The following is a 22,135-nucleotide window of genomic DNA, read 5'->3' as shown; positions in this document are numbered from 1 at the left end:
TCTTAGTGTTAAGCAGCCTTTGTTCAATCTTTTTTTTTTTTTAGATCTCAGGTGTCACACAACATTATTGAAAACATGATGAGCATGCGCAATATCCACGTTATGTTTCTTGGAAAACAAAGGAGTAAGTACTAAGGTATTTAACAATAACCTTGCAATTATATGTGTTATTGCAGCACTGCACCTCTTGTAACAACACATGTGTTGGCTGGCTATTGTTAAGATGGTACCTGTTGCCATATTTTGGACTCAGATGAGATGGATGTAACATCTTGCAAGAATATCATTTTTTTGCAACGTGTAATCTAGTCCATGCTATTTTTTCTTGCTTAGTTCATAAAACTTTTGCACTGATACTGTTTCAGAACATCAAAATGTGAACTACAAAATCCATTGGCAAATAGCAGTCTATTGAAATAATGTGTAAGAAAAATTGTGTCAGCAATTTAAATCTGGCACACCAATGTCAAAATGAACCCATTCGTCAGCAGTGTTGAAGTTTTCCTTTTTTAAGTGTTACATCTGAAATTTTCACCATGAGACATTCACTTTAAGACACAAAACACATGACAAAATGTACTGTAAGGGGGTAAAAACATATGACATTCCCTCAGGCAAAAACAGACTTTTCCTCAGCAATAAATCTGTACCAAAGTTGCCTGAGAGTGACTGGGGATATCTGATGGAAAGTGCTAGCTAGATTGGATCCTTTTTTATTTCGGACGCCAAACTGATGATATGTAACATAAATGTACACTTCATGAATAAATGCAAAAACGCACTTTAATTGCTTTATGTATGCTGTGGAGACAAGGTGGATACAATTGCAAAAATAGGTAATTGGAACAGGTAAAAAGTAAGTGCCAGACTCAAAGTAATTATGTTTTATATTCAGTTAATGACATGAACCTACATACAAAACTAGGCTCCAACATGTGGATGCTGTTCTCACCAAAGATGTTATATATGGTGGTGTGAAACCACCATGAGGTATTATAATGGAATTAATTTTCACTGTTATGCTGATCACTCATGACTATACATATTGGCAAGACCAGATGAACTCTCTCAGCTCTCTACATTAGCCAGTTGTATTAGGGATGTTCAGGACTGGATGGCCAGCCTCTTCCTGCTCAACTCTGATAGTAATGAAATATTAGTCCTTGAACTCAAGGCCTCTAGAAATAAGCTGCCAGAGCTCAATTTCTGCTTAGACGGTCTTACTGTCATATCATGCACTAGAGTTCAGAGCCTTGGAGTCCTGATGGACAGTGACTTAACATGGACAGTGACTTAACATTTGGATCCCATATTAGTAATGTACCTAGAATATCCCTCTTTCATCTAGGTAATATAGCCACAATAAGGAACATGCTGTCATTGCATGACAACCATTGCATGGTTGACATATTGACTACAGAACTCTGCTTTTGATAAACAAGGCCCTATATAGTCTATGCCCCCCCCCCCCCCCCCCCACACACATCCCCAAGTGACCTGCAAACAATTTACAGCCCACCTTGCATTATTAGATGACAAAATGCACCTCTTCTTTCACTACCTAGAGTAGCAAAATCCACAGCTAGTCGTAGATTCTTCTCCTATACAGCTCCTATAAAATAGTTTTCCAACCAATATGCGGGATTCAGGAACATTCTCTCAGTTTAAGTCTAGACAAAAGACTTACCTATTCAACCTAGCATAGAGGTAATTTCCAAAGCCAAAGGGGTAGACCATGGACATAGATTGTTTTGGTCATATGAGGCATCAGTGCTGTCTCCCCTTCATTCACATGCATGTGCTCCTGTTTTCTGACAACAGCGAAAAAGAGAATTCTTAGTGCCTCAGGGACCCCTTCATGCTATGAGGCCCACTGTTTCTGTCCCATTTTAGGTTTACATTATGTTAAACAGGCCTGCTGAAGCACTAGTGTCACACAGATCAAAAATAATTTTATGAGATTTTAAAGAACTTGTACTGTATGCTTCAACATACTAAACATTTTTGTTCCCTTCTCTTCTCTGCCCCAACCACAGGGTACCTATTCTGAGGGCTACAAAGTACCATCACCAGCCCCTGTTCCAACATCAGGCCTGTGATTTCCTGCCCTCCTGCCCAGACCTCATACTGCTCCAGTCCTGCTCTTAGGTCTACATGTACATAGTTTTCTCTTTTACTTATGTCATAGTTCTTGTAATTCTTGGATTCAGTTCTTGTTCATAGAGTGACATATTTCCATTGTATTGGCTGATTTCAGTCATAGTAGACTCCACTGAAGCCTTGTTGTCCAGGTTCATTTATTTCCAAAACAACATTTCTTGTACGTGTCCCATCTGCTGCTAGATGTTCTGGTGAGGTGCAAAAACCTTGTGGGAAAAACAGAACACTTATTGGTGCTTTCCACAGATTGAGGTTGAAGTACAGTGTGTTGTGTTGTGTTCAAGGACAGTATGCTGACTATGGAGATTTCGGTTGCTGGTTATGCAGAAGTAGGTCATTCATGATGTGGTTGTTATGGGTAAATAAATAAATAAAATAAATGAAATAATGAAATGAAAGTCTGCCCTACTTTTTTGCTGGACACTGATTTTTTTTTCTTTACAGAGTAAAATGTGAATGGTTGAAGTGTGACAAGGTTAATGGACACTGTTACAACACCTAGTGTAAAAATATTTTCCACGTAATATTGTCCTCTTTCACTCACTCCCACTGAGTCTCTCTCTCTCTCTCTCTAAGACACTATCTCTCTCTCTCTGCTTAGCCTGATTTTGAATAACACTTCAACAGTGAACAGGAAGAGAAAGAGGGATTGTGCAGGCATAGAATGAGGAACTAAAGGTGAAAATAATACTCCACAAAAGAAATTAGCCCATCTCAGAAACCAAGGTTCATTTCCCTGTGGTAGTGCCTCTGGCTTGGCTATATTCACGAGTGGGAAGCCAGGAAGGGGATCATCTCCCTTTGCGGCAACAGTGACTCCCATTGGTCGGTCAGGGTACCAGAATTGTGGTGGACGGATCTAGGAAGCGTAGTGTGAACCTCTGCACATGTTACAGCCTCTTGTAGAAGCCCTCAATTTGTTGAAAAGAATCAATCGGTGAATTGTGTAGTGGAGGAGACATGTGATGGTGTATAGGGGACAACATGTAGACCTAAGTTCCTGGTCAGTGTGGTAACTGTGGAAGTGACGGGGGATAGAAATGCTAGGGAATTGGAGATAACCAAAGTGGGGAGAAAAGGGGACAAGAAACCAAAAATGAAGCACCATAACCCAGTGGCCTTTGACCCATTATTATTTTCTCCTCTGCTGTCTTTTCACTCAGTTTATCCTTTTGCAGCACAGTGGAGTTAGTTATTCTTATCTTCTCGTTCTTTATCTTCATAAGTTTTCAATTTTGTGTTTAGCATTTATTTTAAGTTAAAGTTTGATATAGAACACCACATATATAGTGTACACTCAGTATTTTTGTAACATATTAGAGGCAGCACCAATATCAGTAAAGCATATTCAGTCAAGGCCTGATAGTTCAGCTTTAGTTGATATCAGTGATGTTATATAAGGTTTCTCAGAATTTATAATGCTAGTTGGTATTCCTTTAACAGAAGGTCAACTATTGACTGTCAGTCATGAAATATTTTGCTCAGTCATACTTTCATAGCACTAAATACATTGCCATTTTGTTATTTCCTTCAGCACATAAAAATTCCCCTATTTGTCAGGGTACACTCATGTGAAACAGTCCAGTGACATCCTGTTCAATGGTTGATTTTCATGGTAGGAGACTATAATACAGTCCTCAGTCCTCTTTAAACTTAGTATGCGATAACAGAACCTCGAGTTGAAAAGAGTTTGATTACACAATGTTTGTTTGTAAAATAACACTTGAGGAAATCATTGCTCCCCCATGTGCTGATCTAGGTGCTAGATTTCAACACAGCCTGCACCTTCTGGCCAGCTACTCAGTGCCAGGATGTTGGATCAGACACATTTCTGCTCTTCTGTTTGCATTGCTCCAATAGTGTGAGAGTTTGCATGCATACGCGTGTGTGTGTGTGTGTATGTTTATGTGTATGGGTATCATGTTGTTTTGCATTATTTATATTTTGAGCCAACTGAGGTTACCACAATACTACTATCCTGTGTGGAAACCAGGGCATTTCTTGTCTCTCAGCATCAAAGAAGCCCAAGGGCTGTGCTGAAGGGCTTGGATCAACATCCTGTAAACAGTTCCTGATTGTACCTCATTGCCATAGCAACCAGGTTTATTGTCCAGGTGTTTGTTCTGCGTGCTTACTTTGGGACGATGTCACAACTTAGAGAAGGCCGGCACCTGGCCTCTCTCCCTCAGATGGTGGCTATGAGTTTCATCTACTGATGGTGGCCTTGTTGTAAAGATTTCTTCCATCCCTGCAGAGTGGAATGTTGATGGAAAAACTACAGAGTGTGACCTAGCCATGAGCAAAATGATGATCCTGAAAGGGGGAAGTGGAGGGCACAAGAAGCATAGTGTTTCTATGGATACATGTCTTTGTTTTTCATCACTCCTCAGCATGTGCTCTGCCATGAGTATGGACAAATGGTAACCTGATATCTGAAAACAATAAAAGTCACGTAAGCCTGACTGTTCTCTGCAATTGTTTCATGGCATATTACCACTTAATTAACTTGAGATCATTAACCAGAGCTGCTCTGATTTGTCTGTTGATTGTCTTGTAGAGGAAGCTGTACTGAAGAAATAAAGAAGCAGAAATGTTTGGTCAGTGAGTTTAGCATGAAACAAACAGCTGAAAAGAGCCCAGGGGTCGGCCAGCAGGTTCCCAAGTTCACTGAAAAGCTCAAATCTGGGTCCTATAATGGTATTCAGTACTCGATGAAATACCTAAACTCCCTGTACAGCTTTTAGTAATGTGGTTGTAAACTCTACTACCTTGTTTTCAATGTTATCAGCAATATAATGAACCAATAGCATCATGGCTAATCATGGCAGTATGAGAGTTAGAGTTTGTTTGTTTTTGATACTGACATTTTGTTGTTGTTGTCGTAATAGCAGTTGTTTTGGAGGAGGACAGATGTGGCTTGTGGCAAAGCTTTTGCTGATGCCTGTTTGTCATGTGCTTCACAAATATCTCATACTATTACATGGCTTTCTATTATTCCCGAACATTTTAATGAGTCATGAGCTCAAAATGTTTTTTCATACATTCTAAAAATAGCCTGTATTTATCTGCTCACTGAACTGCTCAGAAGTGCTTAATTATTCAAGATGCGGAAAAGGCTGAGGGCCTGTTTTTTCAGAGCACTAAGTGGAGCTCATAAGAAAGAGTATGATGGAGAAAGAGAGAGAGAAAGAGAGAGAGAGAGAGATAGAAAGACAGTGCACATACAGGGGGTACACAAAAGTGCCTGCATCATTTATAAGTGCGTGTCACCATGTCATTTCTTCTCGTGCATTGCTAGCAGATATTATTAGAATGGATCCATGGCACACTCTTTTGTCACACAGCATGTGTTCCACTTGAGAAACATCTAGTCTGATGCAGAGGGCGAAGTGGTCACTATATTAAAAAAAAAGAAAAAAAAGAAGTGAGAACATAAAATGAAGCTGACAGACTGATGTTGGCTGTGTGAAATTCTCTCCTAGACTCATCAGTGTGATTCTGCTGTCATGTGATTCCCTGGGGCTGAGGGGAATGAGGCCATGGCTGAAAGTGTGCTGACCCACTGACAGAGCAACAGGGGATGATTAGACCCCCTGAGCCTCATGACCAACGTGGCAAGAATTCAAATACCACAGAGGACAAAGCCCCTGCAGCCCCAAACCCAGAGATCTGTCTGTCATTCTAGATGCATTAATTTGTAAATAGGAAGGAATTAGAGCATTATTAATATTGAAATTGGACATCTTTAAGAGTAAAACTGACCAATGTAAAATTTAATGGGAAAAGTTAAAAACACTGAGTGAAGACTTCCTCAGACACATGTTCTGATCCGAAGATAGGGTCTGATGGTGTGTCATCTGCTTGGTGAGCCTCTGTGTCATGCTTTGATGCTATTTCTGAAGTGATGTGACTGCAAGCTCTGTCTATTTTGAGTTCGGGGGTTGTGAGTCAAAAAGACCATGGCCCCTGTCACATCGCTCTTTCTGTTGATCAAAACAAATGCAGCATCTCTACCATCCTTAGGGATGGTTTGGACAGGCCTCGTCTTAGCTGTCATCCATACCAGAAACACAGGCTTCTGTCATATCCTCTGTCTGAGTCTTTGGTGAACAGCCCATGGTCACAGAGAGAGTGGTAACGATGTTTTCTCGTGGTACTGTTTGAGCTGTGTACAGTTCAATGAGCAGCTGAACCACCCCCCCAGCACTCATTTCTACTGCCATATATCTGTTTCTCTTGTTTTGTTTTGAGCCTGTGAAAGAGACTGGGTTCCACATGCAGGGCATTTTTTTTTTACCCAGGTTCATGGAGGACAGTGGACCGAATTGCAGGTGCAGGTCATTTGGATTGTGGCAAAGCTGAGAGAGAGTTCCTCCTTGATTTGGATTCTGATTAAACCACTTTGACTGCCCTTTGGAAATGGGTATTATCCCAGATGCTGTGCAGAGGAGGTGCCAAGCTTTTGTGTATTCTGTGATGCTTAAGGCCACAAGCTTTATCAGAGCCAGATGTGTAGAAGGCCATATTCAGTAAAGCTCTTGTAGTAATCAAACTGTGACAGAATGTGTTATTGGCATTTTACTTTGTATCTGGTGTATCTGAGTGGCTGCTCCTGTAACCTTTTATCTTTGGGTTGATATGGAGCGTGAATAATATATAAAAGTTACAAGTTCAATGTCAATGTCTTGACAGTCAGACAGAACCAAGGACAGCTGGGAAAAGCTATCTATATTTAGAGGATGTGTGTTATATTTGCATTTCTTTGTCCATGTGTTGATTTTATCAATCAGACCTACGTGCCATTCTTTCCCATCATTGAAGGTCTACACAGTAAAAAAAAAAAAAAAAAAACCTCACCAGCATCAGCAGCATGCTGGGTTGCTTACTGTGCTGTGCGACATTCCTGCAACATGGCAGTCCCATTATCATCTGCCACAATGCCACAAGAACACTGAAAGCATGCCAGAGGTCAGTCAGAGTAAAACCCCCATTGTTGCGGCTATTTTCTCTTTGTGCTATCGTGTGACTGTGGATCATTCACAGACACTACAGTAATACTCTCTCTCTCACTGGTAAGGGACCAAATGTGACTTCAGTGTCACGCAGGACAAAGAGGACAGTGAACTCCTTTACCATAGCAGACAGACAGTAGTTGAAATCTTGAAATCTGCTCTCAGATAGGACCAACAAATACTGTTAGTTTGACAAATGAGCCCATATAGAAGGCAACCATTAGCAGGGAACACTCACAAGACCTCAGTTTATATTTGGATAGTGTGCTTAAGTGAGTGAGTGACTTGCAGAGGTGGAGAGAGAGAGGGGGGGGGCATTCGTGTGTATATGTGTACTACACCGCTGAGTTTTAAGTTTGCGTGTGTGTGTTGGTCTGAGGACTTTCAGCCCTGAGTCACCTTTTTGTTTCTGAGGAAGAGGTTTTGAGCACAGTATGGAAACTCAGACTTCGTTTACAGAGTTCCAGTGTCTGCCAGTGAGCAAGATGACGCCAACAGCCACAGAGAGCCTGTTGTTTGGCTGGGGGAGTGCCGGGGACAGGCTGTGTGTGGTGGGAGTCTCTACATCTGTTTCCAGTTAGCCTCTTTCTGTGGGCCTGGATTGCATTTCAAAACAAGCGCCCTCCTTCGATGCACGGCCCCCCTCCCTGCTCCTCTCCGCCCACAAAATGGTTACATTCTGTCAGGGGTGCAGGAGAACCAAAGCAAAGTGAGAGAATGTCAAGTTGGCGGGAACCAGGAGAGATTTAGGAAATTAACTGTGAACTTGTGCTTTGTTTCAGCTGATTCTGTTGCGTAATCATGTTATCATGGGGTAGAATGTCGATACTTGGCCAGAGCCTCACAGGACAGTGTGATTGTCAGGTTTAGGTCAGGTTAGTCTGCATTTTCACTCATGTCAGTTGACACCAATGACCTAACTTGACAGGGTATTCATCATTCTTTGTACACTGAAAAGGGTCAAGTACTATTCAGTTTCTAAAACTAGTCACCAAATCTTGACACCTGTGCCGTGTGTGATTTTAGCTGTGTAGTCCACAGTGCTCGGAAGGTTGATTCTGATTTTACTTGGACTTGAGACTATGGGCTTTAGTCCTGCCACCAAAACAGTGTTTACTGTTAATTTCTTAATCCACAGACTCAAGTAAAATTGGGCCTAAAAATTGGGCCATTGCTAATGTAGTCCATGCTCAGTCAAATGATTTTCCTCCGTGGAGTGAAAGGTGGATGACGTTATTCAGTGAAGTTACTCTATAAACTTTCACACCAACGATGCTGGTGTCATTGTTGATAAAGCAAACAAGAGGAGAGAATGTAGCGGTCTGATGCATTGAGTAGATTTTCTTCTTTGATCAGCCATTAATTTCTGTGTAGCATGGACTTAAAAATATGGGGCCAGGTTGTTACATAATGTCCATTTTGAAAGCAACCATCTGGGCTCCAGTATCTTGGCCTGCACTGAATAGTGTGAGAATGTGTGGGTAGCAACAGGAAGACAAGTGGGCAGAGAGAGAGAGAGAGAGCTTCACTGTTCTGAGACACTGTTCTGAGTTGGTGCCACACAGCCTGTATGATACCGTACGATCATTCTTGACTCAACATCAAGCCAGAGACCTAACTTGGCAGGAAAAGAACAAACATATTTTCTTTAGTCATAAAATCCACTAAAAATGAGCATGTTTTGCTTCAGTGGAGCATTCCATTCATAACTGTTCAGAATAGGATGAAATGGGACAAAAGAATTCCTCATACTCCCATAACAAAAAGGTCAACAGGGTTAAGATTGGAAAAGAGGAATGACTGGGCTTTGAAACGACATCAAATTTTCACATGGCAAACATGTTTTAGTGTCTTCATGTTCTCATACAATCTCAATTTACTCAGATGGTCTTTGAAAGAGCTTAAAATATTGCAGATAATAAGCATCAGAGGAAGAATGTAGAGAGGGAAGTGATGTGTTTGTTGGGTTCACTTGACCTGGATTATAGTTCACGTCTTGTTGTTTTCCCCTTAATTGAATGTGTGTACACAGCATACCCCTCCTGTCACAGCGTGTTTGTACATTCCTCAGTAAATTGCAGCTCTTTCACTGCAGGTGTCTCACACAGACCACTTCTCTGTCCTCCCTTACCTCAGCTCTGGGACAGTGTCCTCACCTTGTTGTCCCTGTTCCAAACCCCCAATCCAGCCAGGGAACGTTAACTCAAGTAGAAAAGGGCCACCGGGATGCCTAAAAAAAAACCAAAACAGGTGTGTAGACCACAGTGAAATTAGGGGGGTGAGAAATTTCCCATTGGCCTGACTCTGTGACTGGTCTTGTAAGAGCCTGCAGATCAATAACCTCATGCTCATAAAGCGAAATGCTTCCCTGAGGCTGAGAGAATGGGGCAATTTGTTTTTAACTATGAAGAGGTATTCTGGAGGATTTCCTGGAACCTGATTTTGTTCTGGTTTTGAATTGTTCGTATCTTATTTCCAGGTGTTGCAATGGCACCCAGTTTATAACACATACCAGATATTGTCAAGTCTGCCATCTAGTGGGGAGTGAGAATTTCAATACTTCTATGATATTGATAATGACGTGAAAATGAAAAGAAATATAACGTAAAGGAGATTATATAAATGTGTTTGCTGATATTTCTGATTAATCTTGACAGAAATAGCATGAGTTAATCTCAGGCTGGTGCTAAATGCAAGATGAGCTTGAAGTGTAAAATGTGACATTCAGATATTATGCCGCTTTAGGCTACAATTCAGTCTAAAGACATTTTTTTTCTCAGGATTATCACACATACTTTTTCTTCTTTTGATATATGATACAATACATAATTTGCTTTCTCTGCTTTTTCAGAGAGATTGTGTATTTTTGCTGTTTAGCTGATTATCGCGGCTAGAATAGCTGTAGTCAGTGTGAGGAATGGCTATCTTTGAGTGGTGGAGAATAGCGTGCTGCGTGGCCAGCTTCGCTGAGCTGATATATGTCCCAAACTGCTGACCTGTCAGAACCTGCGAGGGAACCTCGCTGACCCAGCATTGCTTTAACCCAGCAGGACTGCAGAATCATCGCTCTCTCTCTGTCTCTCTCTCTCTCTCTCCCTCTCCCTGTCTCTCTCTCTGTCTCTCTCTCTCCCTCTCTCTCTCTCTCTCTCTCTCTCCCTCTCTCTCTCTCTCCTTGCACATCATTAAAGCACACGTGCTCACATGTCTGTGTACACAAATATATTGCATATCTCTGCCCAGCACACACACAATTCATTATTTTTTCACTGAAAGTTCAACAAATGCAGTAATTTTCTCATAAGATAATGAAACATCACTAGATTTCTCAGTCTGCTGATCAGCCACCACAAATGTTCAAAAGTTAAGGGACATGCTATATTATCTATCATAAACCGATGATTTTGTATGTACATATTATAAATGGTGAAATGACAAGAGAGGTCTTCAAAGGAACCCTCCTCTGTATGAATCTAGCCTTCAGATGGTCAGAAGATTAATAACCTGTCCACTTTGGGTTACATATATAGCCATTTTGCATCACTATTGTCTGTGGAAATTGTAGAAAGTCACCTGCTTTCCTGATTTTGGTGGTAGGGCAACATTTCTTAAGACTGTTGCTTTGGTGAATGCAACAGTCTTTAGAAATGTTGTCCTGTGTTTGAGAGTTTAATGTTCCATGCCCTACTCTGCTCTGAGGCAGTGACACAATAAACAGTGGGTGGTTGGAATCACACTGGTGTGTGAATTCCTTTGTTGAGCTCTCTTAAGTTCTTCAACAGGAACAATTTTATTTTCGATCTTGCTCTGAAGTTTCCATCCAGACAAAACAAAACCATATGAATTAATATTGGTCAGGAAATGAAACTGCCTTGATAACACAAAAGAAAAGGTCTGGTCCGCATTATGTTCTGTTTAATAAACAAAACAAGAGCTAGCATCTCAGGCTTACTGCTCAAGCTTTTGTATTCTTTCATGTTTCCTAAGGAGTTACAACAAACAGATTTTTCAAAGATGCACAGACTACCTAAAATTCTACTTGAATGATGTGAATGGATGATGAAGTGAGTTTAAAAAATTTTAAATTAAATTTAAAACTTAAAACTAAAACTTTAATAAACTTTAGAACAATTTAGAACAATGTTCTGTGTTTCAGTCATTTTTTACATTAGCTTAATGCATCTTAACTTGTTTTTTGTCTCAGAGCTCATTAAACACAAACAAAACCGGTGAGGATAGTGAATATAGAACAGTGCTGTCTTAGTCTCTTTTTGTGAGTCAGTACATTACTATTACTGCACGCAGGGCAAAGTAACCACTTTGTTTACTTTTTTTTATTTTATTTAATCTTAAAACTTTCAAAACACCATCAAGATGGCTACAAAGTTTTATGGAGGAAGCATGGCAACTCTCAAGCCAATCAGTTAACTATGTTAACCAAAGTGATGTTAGCGTGAGCATGCAGGTTTCAGGTGAAAACCAGACAAAGCATGCTGAGAGATCAAAGTTGCTTTTATTTAATTTGTGATGTGTGTGTTGGAGATCAGAGCACAGACACACGCACTGGCTCAGACATCAAAGAAAGGGTGGAGGGGAGGGGGCATCAATCCATCTCACTCATCCGCAAAAACCTTTTTTGAAGTGTATTATGGTGACTGTGCCCGTGCCCCTCCCTCTTACTTCTTTCAAAGTCTTAATACGCTGATTGTTTGACTTAGGTATGACTTGATACCCATTGAGGAAGGCTTTATGTAGATCCAATATAAGTGCAAGAACGAAAAAGAAATAAAAGATTTGTGTGGTCTTAAGTTCCAAAACCTTTGTTCTAAAACCAAAACATGTTTTTATATGTGTGTGTGTATATATATATATATATATATATTGTAGAGAACAAAGTTGGAAATTCCCTGACACGAGACATCACGGAAAAGGTCAGGTATGTTTCAAATGTCATGAAGGAGCTGACTCTGGCCTTAGCATAACAACAAACAATGTCGTATCACTGACATTCCCTTTGGGCATTTAGCCTCGACCACTCCACTCAGGTTCAGACATGGTCAAACCGAAGACTGTGTCCCCAGCGGGGCTTGAATTTGTTCAGCTTTATTAGCATTGGTTAGAAGTCAAGCTGTGTGGAGGAGAAGGGGACGGCCACATCAGAGGGGAACATCGGAAAGAGGCAGACCACATCAGAGGTGAGGGTCTAAGCAAAAGCACATGGCACAGCTGCTTTTTGCTCTGAAACCCAACCACAGCAGAGGGAAAGGAGCCAGATGTACAGTGCCATAGAGAAGGAGATTAGAGACTGAGAGAAAAGGGACGAGAGTGACCTAAAGTGGCCCAGCACTGACCTGTGGCGTTTTATCCTTTGAATGATTTAATTCAGGCCAAATCCCATCCACACATCATCCATGCTAAGTAGCCTTTTACTGGACAAACAAATAAATATGAACAGGTCACCTCCACAACAGCCCTCACTGGATTAATTGTGAACAGCAATATATCTGAACAAAGAAAGAAAAAGGCTCTTTTTCATGTAATTCTGTGCCCAGTACATACATCATTGGTGATTCAGAGACTGTATTATTTTAAAATAAAGCAACAGCAGTATGCATTACCTTGGCTGTCATTATCTTCATGGTCACCTTGACCTAAGTCTCAGAGCAGCCGAGATTTTCCAGCAGTGACTAACCACAATAGAGCACAGAGGAAGGGACACATTGCCCCTTTTAACTTCAAAGCCTCCCCTCTGTGTACCTTTGGGTAACTTGACACCTACAAATAAGGATATACTCCAGAGGGTATGGCACTAATCTTCATAAATTGGACATACCTGATAGCTGGGGAAAAAAATAACCGTAAGAGAAGACAAGAAAATCATTGCTGAAGTCACTCTAGCCCCATTCACCCCTTCTGTCCTTTCAGACAGAAGACTTACTGGAAAAGTACAGGAAGACAGGATGCTAAATAAGAGGGTTTGAAAGATTGCATCTGCAGCGGAAAGATTCAGCTCACTAACTTGCCTAAACATGCACCAGATTCAGCTCTCCGACTCTCCAACAAAAGACTGTTTGAAAGCTGGGAAACAATAAGTGTCATTTCAGAATGAAAAGGCTCCAACACAACTCCCATTTATCAGGGATATACCCAAGTGTACCTGTTTACCTTTTTCCAGCACTTGCCAAGTGAATGGGTGAGAGGAATAAAGAAGCAGCACTGCTTGGACTGGTTTGACATATCCACCCCAAAGACGGTGAGAAACAGATCACGAGGTGGGATCATATGCCATCTGATATGGAACATACTTAGGTCCACACACATATGTCTTTGACTCTTCTGAGTCAAGCCAGAGTTTTCTCTATGGTTGAATGGTGCCATCAAGTGGCAGCAAATACTAAATGCTAGGTTATGCTATACTAAGCCTATGTATAGAAGAGTATTAAACATGAGGAAAATCTGAGGAAAATGGAGAGAAAAACAACTACTTAACAAACAAGCAAACAATAAAAATAGTGTTAAAGTGTCAAACTTTAAAATTTATTTTGGAATTGGATTTTGGAATTAAGCCTGTCTTAAAAAAAAAAGAAAAAAAAAGAAAAAAAAGAAAAACAGATACAGGCTTTTGTTAAAGCTGTCAAATTCAGCCTGGTCAACTTTACAAGACTACATTTTACCATTTAAGCTGTGAAGTTCTCCATAAATGCTATATTTTTTTTCCTATAGGGCTTTTGTTTTGTTTTATGAGCTCAATACAAGTAGGAGCTGCGGTCCTGAGACCAAATGAATTCCTCTGTGGATAATCGATTATGGACAAATCAATCTGTGTACAATTGCTTTGATATCATACCTAACAGTTATAAAAGCACAAAACGATGGCTTATTTCATTTATAGAAATTTAAACTCTTTACTGATACACAACATATCTATAAGGTCCTGTTCATCCCTGTCTGAATTCGTTTATAAAGTTAATGGACAATAACTGAAAGGCAGCCATCTGGAGGGAGCGTGTAGTATGGTGCAAACAGCAACCTTGGTCAAATATGATTCTTAGTAAGAGTAATTTACAATCAAAATACTTTACCCATCAGAATAACAAATCATTACAGTTACTCACTTTCAAACACAAGATGTGGCCAAAAACAAAGCACACATTTGATCAGGTGTAATGTGCTTGTGTTGTTGGGTATAGGTTTTATGTAGCATGGTGGATAATGTCAAGTAATAATGCATTATGTCATTTACATAGTCTTGTAATGTACACCTGCTTAGGAACTGTGGATAACAACTAGTTGAGCTGCTCACTTTAGCACATCTACATCAATGTGGAAATTGAAATTTTGATAAATGTGCTCTAACCTGGTCAAAGTAAACTGGCAAAGATGAGCATACAGAAGATTACTACATTCAAAGGTATCAGAATGCCTTGTTTTCAGGTTAAAACAAAAAACATTTTAACACTCCTTGGCATTCAAATGAAACACTTTTAACTATTGCAATACTTCAGCAAAGTGAGTCACAAATACATCATTAGGTTTGACTTTATTCACAATTTTCCCAACCCCCTTCCCAAAACAAAAAACACTGCATTAAGTTAAAAAAGATAAGAACTGGTTTCTCTCGAACCACGATATTAAACGGAGACTGAACTACAGCTTGAGGCTGAAATTGTTCTTTTTCCTTGGCATGTTCCACAGGGATAAAAGTTCTTTTTGCCAAATATATACAGTAAGTGCTATTCTGGTACTCCACTTGACTGAGGCAGAGTGAACTGATACATTCTGCTGGTGTAGCAACTGCACGTGCTCCATGGTGTTTAGGTCCAACAGTACAGAGTTCTGACATCACAGGTCCTCATGTTGCTCTGACAATTTGGCTGTCTGGGTATATGCACCCTCAGATGAAGGCACTTCCTGGCTTACCTCTGGTGACAGCAAAAGAGAGACAGGAAAATGATATGAGCATTGATTCTTTTTGGTATGCAGGTGACAGCAACATACTTTAATAGATACATTAATGAATCTCAATCACATGCAAGAATTAGAAAAATTCAGAATTTTAGTTGTATTATGTAGTACAATTAACATTATGTAATATTTCAGCAAATACCTGGTTCTGGTGACGGGACGCAGACTCCATCCTGTTCCTGAAAGCCACTGGCGCAGCGACAGTTAAAGCTCCCTTTGGTATTCTCACATTCCCGGTTTTCCTCAGTACACACCGGGTCAGGCAGCTCACACTCATTTATATCTAATCACGACAAGAGCAAACTAAACAACTCAAACACGATGCATTATCCCTGCCACGCCATGCAAGTGAAAGCGTGTCCGATAACATACTAGTTGCGGCGTTAATGGCTGTGACTTACCTTGGCAGGTGCCCTCCTCGTCCTTGTAGCCCTTAGCGCAGGTACGACATTTATCAGGACCTGGCCCCATACAGCCAGAGCATCTGCTGTCACATGCTGCAACAGATAAAGGAATGTGAATATAGGCATGAAATACTAAACGTGCCTCATTATGCACTTGATGTGTTGTGCAGAGATAATGAATCAGATTACCTAAACATGAATAGGACCCATTCGTGTTCAGGCAATATTGGTCATCTTTGCATGGAGAACTGTCTTTGGAGCACTCATCAGTATCTGTTATTATGCAAGAAAATATTACATGAAAATGAGAGAGGGGCCAAAAATGTGTTGCTGATGAACATAAGGTTAGGGCAAATTATTTCTGGATTGCTGTGATTTCATAGTGGAGTCCTGTCTAACTTCAACAGTTTGTTTGCTCAGTCATTTCCAAAAAACAGCAAAAAACCAAGGTAAAATCTGGTTAATCGTTGTGCATCTAAAAAATGAATCTCTCACCAACACATGTCCCCTCCTCATCCTTTTCCCAGCCACTCTTGCATTTGTCACAGTCATGATTTGTTGGCCCAGAGCAGGTTGTGCAGGACTCATGACATTCTGGAGAAAAAGGAGTATTTCAATTCAGGTAGAAAATTTCTAGGATTCACAGAGAGAAGAATCCAGGACTGAAAGCCCCACCTTAGTACTAATATGAAGTTCATGTAAATTTGTAATGTCATGTAATCCTCTACATATTTTTTACCTTTGCACAGAGAAAAGGTGTCATTCCTTTCTTCGTTAAAATACCCGGCAGCACAATCGAGGCAAAATTCTCCTTCATATCCACGGTCACAACTGCACTTGCCATCACCTGCCCGTGTGCCATCACCATCACATTTGCCGTTTCCATGGCAAGGTCTATCCGATCCTCCAACACAGGCTGTGTCAATACAAAAATAAAATGATGACCACATAGCCAGGACATGAAATATCACGAAGAGCTGTTTCATGCAAAAACGCACTGTTGGGGAAAAAAGCATACTACTTACCATTGCAATCAAGGCCAAATGTTCCCTTGGGACAGCATACTTTAATGGTCTCAATGCAAAACCATTTGAATAAATCTGGGTTCTTTGTTTTCCTGTGCAGAGTTATATAAATACTTTATACACACTTTGAACATGTGCCGCAGAAGACAACAAGCCTTTACACCAGACTGTGTGTAATAATTTAATATCTAGAGACCCACCTCTTAAACCACCATGTTTCAAACTGCTCTTCATGTTCCTCTACCATGTGATTGCACTCAAAACTGCTACTGTCACACAGGCCCTCCAGAATCTCCACCAGGCGAATCTCACTGGACAGCACAAAGACTTAGATAGGTGGATGTCGTCCAACATGTGCAGCTTATACATCATATTAAGCCAACATATCTCGGGTGACTATAAAATCACTGTATATCTAAGTTTGCATTGCCAGACTACGCAACATGAGAAGTTATGTCACATTGTAAAATACACATTATGTTGCATGTATACCTTACCTTGTCTCATATTTCGACAATTTTCTCTCTTCCCATGCAGTGTTTCCACCGCCAAAATTTTTTTTCGCTGTTCTCTCAAATCCCTGTTAAGGTAGGATATGAAAACTGAAAGACACTCACGAGCAAGAGTTTAGGCAATTCATATTTCTTTTTTCCCCTCGTGGAATGATGACTACACCTCTAAACTATCATGGACCAGTGGTTACTACAGTTACCTGGTTTATTGCGAGTAAAAATTCAGTTGATCAGAAGGATATTACACGACATACCTTGTTGAAATTGTCGGTTATCTGTCTGCATGTTGAACACATAGCTTTTAAATCTTTTGCGTCGCCACCGTGTAGTTGTAAAACAACAATCACACAATAAAAAATTGGAGCAACCCAGTCTAAGACCAGCATATTTGCTAATTGGCTAACCGTTCTCAAACTTTCATGTCAGTACTGTCGCTTTTATAGTGTGAACTGTGCTCTAGGTGGTCACTGGGCAAAAAGTATCAAAGCATAACGATGCAGAAATAAATGTACAGCGTGGTATATTCATGCAAAGCTTTGCAGTGAATAATTTCCATGCCGGTTTCAAAAGTGTCATACATTTAGATTTCCGCGTATGTCTCCCGTTACGGTTGTGGCTTCTTCTGATTTGTCAATCTACTCAGTCAATCACTCTTTACACCTATGAAATTTCGCCACGCGCGGGACTTCTATCGCACACCACGTGTAATAAAGTTTTATTACGCCAGCAATCGTAAGCCGCAGTGTCAACAGGATATAGCGTAACAGTAATTTAAAAATAAAAGTCTTATATAATGTCGTCATGAGCCTGTGAATGTTGTAACATCCATTGTCTGAACAAGCCTTAGAACGTGGTAAAAAATAAAACATAATGTTGTGAGGATTTATTTCTGGGTATTTCATACCCAAGTGTCTGGAAAATATCTGGGATATCCTGGAAATCATAGAGAGATTTGCAGAGTGTCCTTTGACTAAGCGTGTTCCGACGAATATAAAAAAAATATTAAACCACAAATGTGTATCAGAGCATTGTCTAAGTGTAGAAGCTATAGAGAAATTAAAGCAGAAGGTGGATTTTGGCTTTTTTTTTCACTAATATATCTGTAAAAATATTGACAACTTTGACTTCATGGACTTCCGGCACTTTTACGTTTGCTTATTGCCTCTGATTTCTCTTCTCTCACTACAGAGATAGCGATACCGCGCAAATGCGGTATTCACTGACAACATGGCTGAGAAGGGAATTATCTCTGAGCGACCAATGTTTTTGTTAGTTTTCATAGTGTTCTTACATCTGTTTATATGTCCCTTCACCAAAGTAGAGGAAAGTTTCAATTTACAAGCAATACACGATATCATTTACCACAGAACTGATTTAGAAAAGGTAAGTTCAGTGACAACACTCTTCCACTCAAGTTAGCTATCATCCTTATTTGCAGCTAGCTGGGGACGTCTTCATTGTTCAATATAACTTATTGTGTGCATGTGGCAATTACATATATTGATGGGAATCTGCTTTTGTGTTATAACTGTACAGTGCTGTAACGCATATTATTTTGTATCTCTTAACAGTATTGATAGCGTTGCTTTATAGGACACTCTCAATAAATTCTTTTCTATAATTGGCCTATACAACTTCCAGCAAACTTCAGTGTTGTATTTTTCATAAAGCTTTTAACTGGCTCGTAATGTCGTTATTGTACACAAATGAAATCCGTAGGTATTTAGATTGTTCACAACTTTTTCTCTCCAGTATGATCACCATGAATTTCCAGGTGTGGTTCCTCGCACATTCCTTGGACCATTGTTTATATCAGCACTCTCCTCACCAATGGCCTACTTACTCTCCCTTTTTGGTGCCCCCAAATTTTACACACAAGTCCTTGGTAATTATTAAGTTTCTTAATATTATCATTATTCCTTTTACTATTTGTCATTGACATGTTGATTTGTTTTACTTGGCCTTGTCATAGGCCATTGAGATTTGGCTGCTTACTTTAATGACAGAAGCTTTATGTCATTTGTATACTAGTGCGAGGTGTTTTAGGGATATGTGTCTCCCTCACCCTTTGGCAAATGCAGCGTGAAGTTCGGAGACAGTTTGGATCCACAGTGGCTGGGCTGTTCTGTTTCATTTGCTCATCACAGTTCCACCTGATGTTTTACTGCACAAGGCCTCTTCCAAACATATTTGCACTACCGATAGGTAGGTGAAGGCCTAATTATAAACACATGCTGAAAATAGTTAACAAATTTTCAACTTGTAAAGTAGTTCAACAATTAATTTCACTTGTGATGTAATAGATTTTTGCCAGTTTATGTATCTGATTGTTCGTTGTGATTCTTATTTACTTGGCACTAAAACATTCATTGTTTTTCCAGTTCTAATGGCATTCACTTCCTGGATGGCACAAAGATATGGATCCTTCATCTCTCTGTCTGGTTTTGTCATAATTGTATTCCGCTCAGAACTATGCCTTTTTCTTGGGCTCATGCTTTTGATATCACTGTTGAGCAGGAGACTCACCTTACTGCAATTGTTTTATTATGCCATACCAACTGGGATTTTCTCATTGGGTGAGAAATGTGTTTCTGTTGATATTTTTATCACATTTGAGAATTCTCCCTAATGAACTTTGAGATGTTCTTATCTTAGAGAGAGACTATTTAGTTGTGCTTAATATAAATTCTTTTCCTTTTTTTAAGGCCTCACTGTCAGCGTTGATTCTTTTTTTTGGAGGACATTGTTATGGCCTGAGGGTCAGGTACTCTGGTACAATACCATACTGAACAAAAGCTCCAACTGGGGAATATCCTTATCGTAAATCACAAATATGTTTAGTTTGACTGAACTTACCGCATGCCTTGTAACGAGTGATCAATAATTACATATTTTGCATTTTCAACATTTTGGCACGGTTTGAAATTTGGATGTCATTCCTTGACTTCCTCTCCTCAGTAAACCTCCCCTTTCCTGTGGTACTTCTACTCAGCAGTCCCCCGTGCTCTTGGCAGCACGGTGCTTTTTGTCCCGCTCGGCATTCTTGACAGACGGATGAGGACTTTGCTCCTTCCAACACTGGGCTTCATCCTACTGTACTCTCTGCTCCCCCATAAGGAGCTCCGCTTTATTATTTACACCTTCCCCGTGTTAAATGTGGTGGCTGCACGCGGATGCTCTTTTATGTGAGGAAGAAACCCTTTTAGATATGAATGTAATTTTAGTTGAACTGCCTTAGTTTTATGTACATAGAGGGAATTATGGTCAGAGAGGTATGATAAATTGTGTGTAAAACAAATGTCATTTAGGTTTTGTTTCTTGAGAGTGATGTGCGATGCACCATCGTTTGCATTACTAGAAAATAACTGTAAGCTTTCTTTTTTTTTTCGTTTCAGTTTCATCAACTTCCACAAATCATGGATGTATAAAATAGGCTCCTTGCTGGTGATAGGCCAGCTGCTGACAAACACTGTATACTCGGGCATTTCCCTGTACGTCTCCCATCATAATTACCCTGGCGGAAGAGCAATGCAAGAACTACACACATTAGTCCCTGCAGAATCAAGTCAGTTTTATTTATCATGTCATGCTCTATCATAGGCTTTTTGAAGAAAAATAAACTGAAATATGAAAGAGGAAAAAATATGTTCGCTAAAAAAAAGTTTTGCTTGTTCTCCTTTGTTATACCCTCAGATGTCTCTGTACACATAGATGTACTTGCAGCACAGACAGGAGTCTCTCGCTTCTTAGAACTGAATTCTAACTGGCAGTGAGTATGAAGCAACTGTATGGGCATCCCTTATTACCATTACCATCCTGCATTACCATATGTGTATCCAATAGGTACTCACTATTTTTATTTTTTAGGTATGACAAAAGAGAGGATTTGGCTCTTTCAGACCCACGTATGAAGGAATACTCACATATATTGATGGAGGCAAACTCAACCCAGATAGAACTACTTAGTGACTCCCACCACCCTTTGACCTTCATCCAAGGGTACCAGAGTCTGGCACTGCATCCTCTGCAGTTTCCACCACTGAGTGTTAAACTGAACAATAAGCTGGTATTGTTGGAGAGACTTTTCAAATCTTGAAAAGATTCAAGGTGTGACTAGAGACATGAGTTCACTAAAATAGTAAGGAAATACTTTATACAAAAAGATGTACCCATTCAGAACAGTGGGTGACATATTTGGAAATGAAAGGCAATTGTGGGAGCAGTTAAGACCAGTCTATATTTACCTGTAAATGGTGATGGGCTACTGTGGTGTGAAAATCCTCAACACAAGATAAACTGTTTTGTCACCAATTTGTATTTGCTTCTGGAACAGGCACCTGAAGTTGTGTAATGACTTGGTCATCTGCGCACCACTTCCTGTTGCTTACAATGAAAACATGCAAGTATTCTCGCAGACAGTTTGTCTTGTGTAACAGGAAAAAGAATGAATTCTTTCTGTAAAGAGTATTGTTATACCTTCTCACTGTCATGGCATATACTCTTAAAAGACTGTGTTCCCTGTCAGTTTGGATTGCAAAAGAGATCTTCATCACATGGTGTTATGGTTCCAAATTCACAATAACATGTATTTTATTGCTAAATTAGCTTTTATCATGACATTAAAACACAGAAAAGCAGTACGGAAAAAGTTTCCTTCAGAATTATGATTGGAATGAGTTTAGTCTGTTTGTTCCACTTTACGCTTTGCATTGTTGTGCTGCCCCTAACCACACCTGTGTCAGTTCCTCTGACAGAGGAAGAGGCCTGTGATATATGTCACCACAACAAATGCAGCTGGACCGTTAAACCATGGGAATAAGCAGGAAAAAAAAGCCCTGTGCTAAGCCCTGATGTGGGGGGAAAAAAGCAGGTTTTATAGATACAAAACACATAAAGGGAAAAACTTTTTTATTTACAAAAATCACAAATTTGCATGGTTCCAGTCTCAATGCTTATACATTTATCAAATTATGAAATCAGGAATCAGTATTTATAAAAATGTACAGTACATTGTTAAACTAGACAATGACCCATAATTTAATCCCTCACAAAAGACAATT

The 22,135-nt window shown here is 39.9% G+C and overlaps 2 protein-coding genes across 2 annotated transcripts; one reads left to right on the top strand and one right to left on the bottom strand.

The window, feature by feature from the left end:
• Positions 1-13,827: 13,827 nt before the first annotated feature.
• creld2 (CRELD disulfide isomerase 2) lies at positions 13,828-17,637 on the bottom strand. The gene is made up of 10 exons (XM_030778104.1): positions 17,330-17,637; positions 17,061-17,143; positions 16,764-16,874; positions 16,564-16,655; positions 16,278-16,454; positions 16,034-16,132; positions 15,728-15,811; positions 15,536-15,631; positions 15,277-15,417; positions 13,828-15,091 (listed from the first exon to the last, which is right to left on the bottom strand). The coding sequence occupies exons 1-10, from the start codon at positions 17,459-17,461 to the stop codon at positions 15,012-15,014; spliced, it is 1,095 nt and encodes a 364-aa protein (XP_030633964.1). The 5' UTR covers positions 17,462-17,637; the 3' UTR covers positions 13,828-15,011.
• A 665-nt stretch (positions 17,638-18,302) lies between these two features.
• On the top strand, positions 18,303-21,663 carry alg12 (ALG12 alpha-1,6-mannosyltransferase). The gene is made up of 9 exons (XM_030779820.1): positions 18,303-18,458; positions 18,828-18,960; positions 19,107-19,280; positions 19,457-19,651; positions 19,781-19,886; positions 20,039-20,260; positions 20,471-20,640; positions 20,769-20,844; positions 20,943-21,663. Exons 1-9 carry the CDS (start codon positions 18,303-18,305, stop codon positions 21,169-21,171), a joined length of 1,461 nt encoding a protein of 486 aa, XP_030635680.1. The 3' UTR covers positions 21,172-21,663.
• The last annotated feature ends 472 nt before the right edge of the window (positions 21,664-22,135 follow it).

The sequence above is a fragment of the Chanos chanos genome, chromosome 1 (assembly GCF_902362185.1).
Source record: "Chanos chanos chromosome 1, fChaCha1.1, whole genome shotgun sequence".
In the NCBI taxonomy this organism is placed as follows: domain Eukaryota; kingdom Metazoa; phylum Chordata; class Actinopteri; order Gonorynchiformes; family Chanidae; genus Chanos; species Chanos chanos.
The sequence above is the reverse complement of the archived record's forward strand: the minus strand, read 5'-3'. Positions and strand labels throughout refer to the sequence as shown.